Source organism: Spinacia oleracea, chromosome 1 (genome assembly GCF_020520425.1).
Source record: "Spinacia oleracea cultivar Varoflay chromosome 1, BTI_SOV_V1, whole genome shotgun sequence".
In the NCBI taxonomy this organism is placed as follows: Eukaryota; Viridiplantae; Streptophyta; class Magnoliopsida; order Caryophyllales; family Amaranthaceae; genus Spinacia; species Spinacia oleracea.
Genome location: NC_079487.1, coordinates 131,115,116 through 131,126,191, shown reverse-complemented (window position 1 = coordinate 131,126,191; position 11,076 = coordinate 131,115,116). Strand labels below are relative to the sequence as shown.

The window sequence follows — 11,076 nt, the reverse complement described above, 5'->3', positions numbered from 1 at the left end:
ACATATAAATCATCAACAATAGTCAAAATAGAATTTTTAATTTATAAGTACAAAGTTATAGTACTAAGTAAGTAATAGTCAAATAGAAATTTGGGAGGAGGGATTACAGTTTACAAGTACTAAGCAATACTTTGTACTCCCTCAGTCCCGGAATACTCGACCCGGTTTGACCGGCACAGAGTTTAAGTGACTTAAATTGACTTATAGGGGGTAGGTGGGTTAATAGGGGTGGAGTGAGTAATAGTATAATATTGTTAGAATATATCCATTTTTAGAAACAGGTCAAGTATTAAGGGACGGCCCGATAAGGAAAACAGGTCAAGTATTCCGGGACGGAGAGTACTCTTTAACTCTTATAAGACTCCATTCTTTTCAACTTATTTTTACTTATTTCAGATTTAATAAGATAAGATAAAATAAGTTAATAACTTAAGATAAAATAATACGAAGTATAAGATAAAATGTTTTTAAAATTTTCAATAAAAGCCGATAAGAGAATACAGAGTATAAAATAAGAGATAATAAAATCAGATAAAAAAAATAAGTACTCCGTAATATATAACAGAAAGGTACCTAAATGCTTAGTATTATGATTTAAAGTGATTTCGCGGATTGATATCTAACTTCGAGCCCGCGTTGTTGCGTAGCCGGTAGAACTGTAGAGGTCGGTTTCTAGTTTCTACTCTAACAATTCAGGTGCTTTTCTCACTATAGGGAAGAAAAAAAAAACAGTTTACGTTAACCTTCAATTTCCTATCCTCAACTTCCTTGCTTTGATCCAAAACCCCCTTTTGCAATTTAGGAGAGAGAGAGTAAGTAAGAGATATTACCCAAATCGCATATTCTTTTTTTCCTAAATCCAAAAATTTCGGAACTTTTATGCCAGGTTCCTCTCAATTCTCCTTTTACGTCGCTTTTAATTATTTTTTGTTTGTTTTTGCTCTCCCTCTCAATTTCTCTCTCTTCAATCCGCTCTTAATTATAATTTTATCCAAGTTTTGTTGGTCTTATAAAAAAGTTCGATTTTTTTAGGGTTTTGCCATTTTTTTCTCGTGTTTTTTGAATTATTATGTTCAGGTGAAGCTCTCTTGCTCGATACTGTTATTGCTACTAGTTGAATTCGATTTGTGTTTCATCAATTTGATTGAAAACGGTTTAATTTTTAATTAAGAATTTGAATTTTAGTGCAGTTTGTGATATAAAGTGATTAATTTTGAGTATTTTGTTGATTTATTTTTGGAATTGAATATGCAGAGATTCTTCAAAGCTGATGGCAACAGTAACAATGGCATCAGCTGCTGGTGCAGCTGCACTATTGTATTATACTTTAAATAAGAAATTGCAATCCGGGGCGGTCGAAATTGACGAGGAAGAAAGCGTAGCGGTTGTCACCGGAAATAATGGTCCTTTAGGGATAGAGAGGGTTTCCACTAGACTAATTCGAGCCCCGGCAACGTGGCTGGAGACTATTTCGACCTTATCGGAAACCCTTCGGTTTACCTATTCTGAGACTTTGGGGAAATGGCCTATTGGAGACTTGGCATTTGGCATTAGTTTTCTATTGAAGAGGCAGGTATGCCTCCATGTCTGTTTTTCTTCTATTTGATAGTTTTGTATCAGTATGCGACAGCTTAGTGTTCAAATTTTCTTGTCATAGCCCTTGAAGTCAGTAGATTTTGTTCGAGCTTATTATATATCGGGCTAATGTGCATGTGGTGATTTATATTGTTCGAACTTTATCGTGTTTCATATCCCTTGAAGTCAGTAGATTTTGTTCGAGCTTATTATATATTGTGCTAATGTGCATGTGGTGATTGATATTGTTCGAAATTTATCGTGTTTCATATCCCTTGAAGACTTGAAGTCAGTAGATTTTGTTCGAGCTTATATCTTGTGCTAATGTGCATGTGGTGATTTGTATTGCTTCAAGTTTGTTGCCTCTTAGGTAAGTCAATGGTTGTATTCATCAAGGAGACATAGGGGTTACTTAAAAATGATATATGTATGTATTTCGTATATGAGTATTGTTGTGAGGAACTTTTTTTAATAATACTCCCTCCGTCCCTTAATACTCGCACCGCTTTCCTTTTCGGGCCGTCCCTTAATACTCACACCGCTTCTATAAATGGAAAATTTTACTAATATTATATTATTTCTCACACTTAGTACCCCACCTACACCCCTACTCCCTACAAAAAATCATTTAAAAATTCACACCCGCCACTCCCCACTCCTCACCCATTACACATTTCCCACTAACTATATTAATAAAATACCCCACTATCGACTAACACCCATTAAATTAAAAGTCAATTCAAGTGTCTTAAACTCCGCACCGGTCAAACCGGTGCGAGTGTTAAGGGACGGAGGGAGTATATAGAAAGGCAAATGTCAACCAACATTATACAAATAATTTGTCTAGTCGGTTGGGCGGGGGAGGGGTGTTGTCGAAGTCTATCATGGGCCAAATGACCCTTGACAACCCTTGTTACTGCATGATCTTAGCCTTTTGCTAGTTATGCTTAGTGTTGCTTCATTGGGTCTTTCTGATTGTTTCAGAAGCTTTTATTCAATGGACGTCACCTAGATTTGCTTGAGCTATAATTGTGTCTTACATGCAGATTAGCAATAATGAATGTCATTGGTTTGATAGGGAATTCATATTTATTTAAGGAGCTCAAATTAGTGAGAAAATTGCTCTTGTATGTTGAAGTTAGTGTTAATATGAAAAACGTGTTTCAAAGTTAGTTGACCTGTCCTGCGAGCTGGAGATTCATGTGATCTTATTACAATTTTAAAGCTGCTATTCTTTGAGAAGGATGTTCCGATGGGGCAGGGAACCATTTTTTGTTTAACGATTCACCATATAACGATTGAGGCCTTAACTCCGCACAAGGTAGTCGGCACACCTAACATTGATAGGTCGGTAATTGTTTGATTTTTAGTACTCGTAGTAAATAAATTCACTCTTTTACCGGTACACTACTTCAGCTGTTTTGTCTTTCTCTTCCCAAATAGGACTGTCCAAAGGGTTTCTTAGGTTGAAATTAATAATCTGGTCCGTAGTGGCATCATGATTCCGACTCAAATATTTCATACGATTTTGTATGTCCAATGTTGTGTACTCATTTTTCATCCCCTGCACTCGAAGACTATGTGCTTATCTCTTTTTATGCCATGATTAGGGACTGTCCAATTTCCTCTGGTTTTTTGATTAGGTGACTCAAGTTTCTTTAATGTCCATGGTGTATACTCATTGTTCATCCCCTGTACTTGAAGACTACTCCCTCCATTTCCAAATACCCACAAGTCCACAACACTTATGTTTGGACGTAGTTTTAGAAATGTTGGTTATACATGAAAATGAAAAAATTAATGTGCACGTGGGGTTAATGGTGATACTTTAATTGTTTATATAACAGAAAAATAACAAAGAATCGATGCAAGTGGGGTAAAAAGGAGAGAGAAACAATAAAAAAAATGGTGGTCTCATGCCAAAAGAGGAAGTGTTCAATTATTTAGAAACGGCCGAAAGAGATAAGTGTTGCAAGTATTCAGGAACGGAGGGAGTATATGCTTAACTCTTTCTATTCCCCCTCATGAGCCATGATTAGGTACTATCCAACTTCCATTGGTTTCTTTAATTAGGTGACTCAAGCTCTTAGGTTATGTGGTTATGTTGGTTTCCTGTTTTCTTTGCTCCCTCTAATCCAGGGCCTGCTTTTTAAAATTTTGTTGCTTGAAGAATAACTAAATTTGGTGTGTAACTTATTAATAGTTTCTGCTGTCTATCGGGGTAATACTAGTGTACCTTTGATTACCTGGATGCCTGGATGTGTTCTAGAGTTTGGATCTTGCTTGACTAATTGTCTGACGAAATACTTCTTTTCAGGGGAACTTATGTGTCCAGGATGTATTTGGAGGAAATGACAGTGTACAATTAAAGGGGCCTGAATTAGCAGTAGAACTCAAATATCTAGTGAATTTGCTAACTCTTTGCTGGCATTTTTCCAAGAAGCCTTTCTCACTGTTTTTGGAGGAGACTGGCTATACGGTAGATGATGTTCTTCTTCAGGAACCTAAAGCAGGGGTAATTGACGGTGCACTCTCCTAATCTTTTAAATCAACTAATATTGTTTAGTTCATTTTTTTTGCTTCCATTTTCTGTGTTTGTATTGTTATTATTTTAAAAAAGTAACTATAAATTCTCTGTTTCATGTGCATCCTAACCAAGGGCGAAGCTAGGATTTTGTCAGGGGGCTTTTGTTAGAATCCATCAGTTTATATGATGAACATAGTATTTTTAAATCACTCCCTCCATCTCTTTTTATAGAAATTAACAGCCATTATCAAGGTCTCCAAGACAGTAGATATTAATTTGAAATACACATCAACGTGAATCTTCAAGATCCCACATACACATGTTGTTTATGTTGTATTCAGAATGTGTTTTAGTAAAAATTATACCAAACTTTGACTTTGAATTTAATTAATAAAGGGACAAAGGGAGCAATTAAAGAGATTGATTTTTAGCTTTCTACTATAACCACTCAGAACAACAACAATGAGGGAAAAAAGTACTTGTATCAATTATTTGCGTACGGGAAAGAAACTCATTTATTGAAAGTTAGCAGCCAAAGTTTCTGGATCTAGACTTTCTACCTTGATTTCAAGGTGTTAAACTGTCAATATTTAGGATTTGTATGAACTTCAAATAACTGAAATGTGCCAGGTTTGGAAATTAAGAATGAAGGATTCAAGTTAAAATCGAAGAAAGAGGATGAATTATATACTTTGCATGGAATAGGGAAAGAGAATGAGAAACTCAAAACAGAGTGTACATATGTGATGCCTAAAACTATCCAACATTACGACTCACTAAACCATATAAAGAAATTTACACCCTTCTTTCAAGGGAAAAATATTTTTAGTTTAAAGGTGGGACAACACTGGCACCTATTTAAACCTGTTGTTGGGGTTGGGGACCATTCTAGCCCCTCAGTAAGTCAGTAGCTTGTGAAGCTAGACAAAACTTCTTCATGCGGATTACTTGACATGTTTTTGGCTTTTTAAAACCTCGTTTACCGAAGTTAAACTGGGTAAAGTACAGACCAGAGGGAAGGGACTGAGTCAGCGACCAGTGAAAGAAAGAGGTATTAGTAGATAATGGCTGATGTTTGCAAGTGGTGAAGCATATTTGATGTATAATTTTGCAGTTCTCTGGGTGGGACCAACTAAATGGAGCTAACCTTGACATTTTGTGCAGATTTTGAAACCTGCATTTACAATTCTTGTAGATCACAAAGCAAAGTGTTTACTATTACTGATTCGTGGAACTCACAGTATCAAAGATACTCTGACAGCTGTCACTGGCGCGGTTGTGCCATTTCATCATACTGTTGTCCATGAAGGAGGAGTAACCGATTTAGTTTTAGGTTATGCACACTGTGGAATGGTTGCAGCTGCTCGATGGATCGCTAAGTTAGCAACACCCTGTGTTATCAAAGCTCTTGACGAACATCCTGATTATAAATTAAAGGTGAAGACTTGTTTAGACTAATTGCTGTTCTGCTAGTCTTAGTTTCACCATAAAATTATGTTCTGGTGCATTTTGAAGAGCCTCTGTGGTTGGAGCTTACACTACATTTTGTCTTTAAATAAAGTTTAATTTAATCTGACTCAGTTTACTGGTTTTCTAGACGCACCTTCATGCATTTACTGATTCACAATTTTGGGTTACACCATTTCATGCACCCAAGAGGACTCAACTCTCTAGGTGTGGATTCAATTATAATTTTCACCAGTGCTATATATGGCTCTTGGGTCTTGAGGGGGTCTTATTGTTTTTCATACCTTCCTGATAAAGAACATTATGTTTTCTCCGGCTTGATCATTGCGAAATCTTAATTTAAAATGTGAATTAATTCTTTGATTTGATCTACACATGGTGAAACAAGTTGCAGCTAACAAAATATTTGCTTTCCCCATGCTTCTTCATTGCTTGACATGTCCATATGAGATGTGTTCTTCACTTGCTTCTTGCATTGTCTTCTAATTTACAGATAATGCAACGTATGTGCAGGAATGTTTATAGACTTGTAGTATTCTGGAAGCCTAATACTTCATCATTCAACTAGAAAATATTTCTCTGTTATTTATTGTTGGGACTAGTGACTAGTCTCATGACCTGAATGTACTTACACTTGGCTTGCAGATTGTAGGGCACTCTCTTGGTGGGGGGACTGCCGCTCTTTTAACTTTCATACTACGTGAGCAGAAGGAACTATCTTCCACATCATGTGTAACATTTGCTCCAGGTTTGCCATAAAGATTGCTTTTTCTTAAGTTCTGTACTTGTTTATAAATCTTAAAGTTGAAAGGATTATCGGATAGGTGTATTTCATGCTTTTCTATTTCTTTTTATTTTATTTGTGAGCCTTTCTTGTACTCACTGGATATTTCAAAACAGCGGCTTGCATGACATGGGAATTGGCAGAATCAGGCGTTGATGTAATTACTTCCATTATAAATGGGGCTGATTTAGTCCCAACCTTCTCAGCGGCATCAGTAGACGATTTGCGTGCAGAGGTCTGTTCCTACTTTGTTAATTTATTTTTGGGCTTTTATTCTAATTGATTGCGGGATTAAGCAAGGACTGTGTTTAGTGAGTTTGACCTTTAGGCTCAAGTGTATATTAAAAGGTAAACAAATTCTACTTTCAGGTGACAGCCTCTGCATGGTTGAACGATTTGAGGAATCAAATTGAGCAGACAAGGATACTCAGCACTGTGTATCGTTCTGCTTCAGCACTGGGTGCTAGCGCTAGAGCAAAAGTTGCCGGTGCTGGTGCTGTACTCCGACCAGTTTCCAGTGGTACTCAGGTACTCTTATTTCTGGATTTTGAAACACTCTGGGGGTGGCAATTCACTGTATTTAAAACATTTTGTGTAGAGCTATACCAAAAAGTTGCATATAGAACGTAATTGTAATGATCAACTAGCTGATAAAATGTTTAGGCGTTCTGGGACCCGGAGTGGGGGGTTGGGGATGAAAGCAATAATAATAACCTGAAGTTCTTGAGAGGCCTAAAATTTTTACCTTGTGTGGTGATGCCTCTCCCTCTGTCATGCACATTCAAGTACGATTAGACAATTTTTTTTTCCAGATTGAGGGTTTACATGAAAAATTACTAGATCTTAATTAAAGGAACCAATGAAAAAACTCAGGTTTTTATTTTTAATTAACACACGTGTTTAGACTACTGTTATCATATCATATGGAACTACTGCTTAATTTGCTTGAGATGCCCATATTTTTGAACTGGTGCTTCAGTGCTTGAATGCTTTTGTGATTTCATTTAGGCTGTCATGAGAAGAGCCCAGAGCATGGCTCATGCAGCATTGAGACGCCCCACAGTGCTTTCTTCTTGGTCATGCATTGGACCTCGGAGACGTGCCAACGCTGTTCCATCAATTGCGCAAGAACAATCCTCTGAATTTGTTCCTATGAGCACTGAGACTTCCGAACCTCTCATTGCATCTTCACGTGAATCCACCTCCAAGACTCACAAACTTCCTTTATCTTCATCCGAGTGGAATTCAGAGGTTGGATGTTCTTATTCCGAGACGAGACATATACAGAATGAGTTGGATGTTGATGTTGATGTTGCAGATGGTGAGGACCTTATTGAAAGCCCTAGAAATGAAGATCTAATGACCGAAGTTGAGTTGTGGCAACAACTTGAGCACGAGCTTTATGATCGAGCTGAAGGAGATGTTGATGTGGAGAAGGAAATAAGAGAAGAGGAAAAGGCGGCAATGGAAGAGGTTGGCGCTACTCAACCTGAAGGCTCGGCCCCTGAAGCTAAAGAAGTGCATAGATTTTTCCCACCAGGAAAAATAATGCACATCATGAATCTTCAAGAAGTTGCAGAGGATGAAGTTGAAGAAGTTTCATCGAGTGATAGCGGAAGTAGGCAGTCAATAGAGGGTAAAGTTGGGATATTCCTCACTCCGAGGGTATTGTATAGTAAATTGAGGCTTTCACATAGCATGATTAGCGATCACTTGATGCCCTTATACAGAAGGCAGATGGAAAAACTCATCAGGGAATTTGAGGATGAAGCTTCTGAAGGTAACCATTATAATCAAGGAATTGGGGTAGATTTATGAGGGGAAAGTTTCAGGCAACTACACTGTAAATATTTGTACTAACTTCTTAATAACCAATTAAGTCAGCCAAAACGCTGATTAGTGGCCGTGTGGGATGAATCAAATGCACGTTTAGGAATTCAGAGACTAAGCAGCCTTACAGCATGTGAAAGGGTCTTAACTTCTAATCATGTACAGGAGTTAATTGGATAGAAAATTACTAAGGTGTTATGTGACCTTGGTTGCTGGAATCTGCCAACAGCCGTTTGTAGCTAAGAAAGCTTCTGTGCAGTGTAATACTTGTATTCAGTATGTCTTTCTTTCGGCAGTATAACTTTCATCTTAATCTGAAGTTTTTGGTTATTGTGGTTTGTAAGGTGGTACAGTAAATCTCTGGAGTCAGAACGTTCATTATAAAGTTTCTTTTGTAGGTTGGAATTTTTAAGAACTAGAATCATGCCCGTGCGATGTACGGATCAACGGATCAATAAAGTAATTTACAAGGGGATTGCATAATTTGTTACTTTTCATGTCGGTAATAAGATAGCAATATAACATGTCGTAGAATATTTCACTTAAAGGACGGGATTTGAGTTAGTCATAATAGCCTTCGTTAATGAGTTTTTTTTTAATTTTTTTTAAATTTGATTTGCGTGTGGGGTAATGTAGCTGCATTACATAGAGCATGGTAGTTGACTCTTAGTAAAATTTATCTCATACTATCTTTTTAGCAGTAGCTGCATTACATAGAGCATGGAGTATTATCTTTTACTAAGCATTTATTTATCTATTTAGACTCCTGACAAAATTTATTTCTTATTATCTTTTTACCAGTAGTTGACTCCTATTTGGACTCATTGAAAAAATTATCTCTTATTATATTTTTACCAATAGTTGACTCCTTAAATTACTAAGTGTTTATTTATCTTTTACCGGGTCTTTATTATCTATTTTTATTTCAATAAATCTGAAATAAATATTAGTTATATGTACTTGATGACGTGGAAATAATATGTGGCGCTCTAAATGCCCTCCAAAAAATTTCCCTTTATATATATACTAGATTAGATCCGTCAATTATTAATAATTTAATAGATAAATTAATTAATTCCTTAATTATCTTTTCCCCTTTCCCCTCTATCTAAATCGGATCAACGATGAAAATTACAAACTTGAAATATAAATAATTTAGTGCATGATTAGCCGAAGAAAATTAACTAATTAATTACATATTCTAGACGGACAAACTTGACTTATTTGGAGTTATAATGATTGAAAGAGATGTAATTATTAGATGCAACAAACACGTCCTAATCCTATTAATAATAAGTTAATAACCATCGTTTGATTTCGATCATTACCTTAAATTATACAGATCTCCATGATTCATTGTAGTATTACAGCGTATGATGTGATTAGTACGGTTGGGATATAATGCTCAATTAAACAATTTACCAACTTGGCACTTGATGTGATTAGTAATTAGTACGGTTGTACGAGTGTGTTTTATTCACCTTACTTCAGGAAAAATAAGGGTTAATTAAATACATTTTACATTTAAATTGTTCAGATAAATGAAAATGATAGAAGTTTCGGACAACAGAATCACCTGCCAAATGGAAACATTTGAGAGTTCATTCAAATTTTCTAGCTATTTCTTCCGGGTTTTCATGGAAATTCCCCATGTCAACTTTTCATGAATTTATTTTATCAGTATGCTTTTTAGTTATAAATTCAACATTAATTGGTGATTTGTTTAGAGATTGGCTTAGAAATAGATTAATATAAAGTTATCTAACAACCAAATAAACTTGTGATCGCACAAACTAATTAAAAAAAATAGTTTTTGGGCCCAGTCGATTCCCGGGTTACTACATTAATACCATTCACATTACTTATATCTGTCTTTTTCTTTAAGAAAAACATGTGACATGTAATAGTTTAGTGGAAAAAGTTTTAGGAGTACCACGTATCACGTATAATTTATCCTATACGTCTTTTAATATATACTCCGTAGTATAGATGGAGTATCAATTTCTCAAAGACTCAAAGTCCATCTAACCCACTTGTTGAGTTCAAAAATTAAATCTACGAAGGAATATTCAGAGTATTAATAATTTATAAATTCGCATTATTGCGGTCAATTTGAGCATTGTTTAAGATCTATTCCGGCAATACCTGGAAAATAGGATTATTTTTCTTCCGTATAACCAAAATGAGAAATATCTATTATACGAAGTACTACTTATAAGCTAAACCTCAAGGGCTTGATATCCACTTTTTTAAAATTCTTATTGTATAAATGAAAAACATAATAATAATTTATCTATATTTGGAAAAAAAATAAACAAAAAAACTAAAACAATATTTCTATTTACTAGCCAATTACGGAGTACTATTTATCATCAAAATTTTCTAGTAACCACACATTTTTTTTATTTGAACTACAACTAATCTAGCCAATTAAAAATGTCTCTTTATACCACAGTTAATCATATAAAATGTAAAATGTATTGCAAGTATCGCGTGCAAAAATACTGTGATAAATTTTGAGTAATTCCGAAATTACAAAAAGAAATTGAATAGTTCAAAAATGAATCAAAGAAAATCAAGCTAAATAATATTTCTTGAATAATAATGTCTCTAGTGGCTCATAACAGAATAGATGTCCTTTTCTAGATTTCTTTCTTCTGATGGACTTTTCTTCTCCTAATTCATGATTGATGACAAATGATAATTAATAAAGAAGAGAAAGGCTTGTCTTATCATTGTACTGAAGACTTTTCAATTAAAAATGAAAATAATTAGGAGCCCATTTAGTGAGTTCTATCAATTCTATGCGAAAACGTACTCTATATATGGATTACTACATTTATGAAAAAATGTAAATAAGGTGTCGATATAAAAAAAGGAACAAATTAGAATA

At 35.2% G+C, this 11,076-nt stretch overlaps 1 protein-coding gene across 5 annotated transcripts; it reads left to right on the top strand.

Annotated features, from left to right (window-relative positions):
* Positions 1-533: 533 nt before the first annotated feature.
* Positions 534-8,604, top strand: LOC110804091 (uncharacterized). 5 transcript variants are annotated; one of them, XM_022009679.2, is made up of 8 exons: positions 534-664; positions 1,255-1,573; positions 3,893-4,090; positions 5,267-5,539; positions 6,215-6,317; positions 6,470-6,588; positions 6,723-6,881; positions 7,362-8,604. In XM_022009679.2, the coding sequence occupies exons 2-8, from the start codon at positions 1,271-1,273 to the stop codon at positions 8,169-8,171; spliced, it is 1,965 nt and encodes a 654-aa protein (XP_021865371.1). In that variant the 5' UTR covers positions 534-664; positions 1,255-1,270; the 3' UTR covers positions 8,172-8,604. The 5 variants fall into 5 exon arrangements, with proteins under 5 accessions (XP_021865371.1, XP_021865378.1, XP_021865364.1 ...); XM_022009686.2 differs by having other exon boundaries at positions 557-696; XM_022009672.2 differs by lacking the exon at positions 534-664 and adding an exon at positions 673-812.
* Positions 8,605-11,076: the final 2,472 nt, after the last annotated feature.

Bases quoted from the DNA above. Each gene is read 5' to 3' on its own strand.
- LOC110804091 (XM_022009658.2), top strand. The intron at 4,091-5,266 runs GTAATTGACGGT...CATTTTGTGCAG, and splicing joins TTCAGGAACCTAAAGCAGGG to ATTTTGAAACCTGCATTTAC. The intron at 6,589-6,722 runs GTCTGTTCCTAC...TTCTACTTTCAG, and splicing joins TAGACGATTTGCGTGCAGAG to GTGACAGCCTCTGCATGGTT.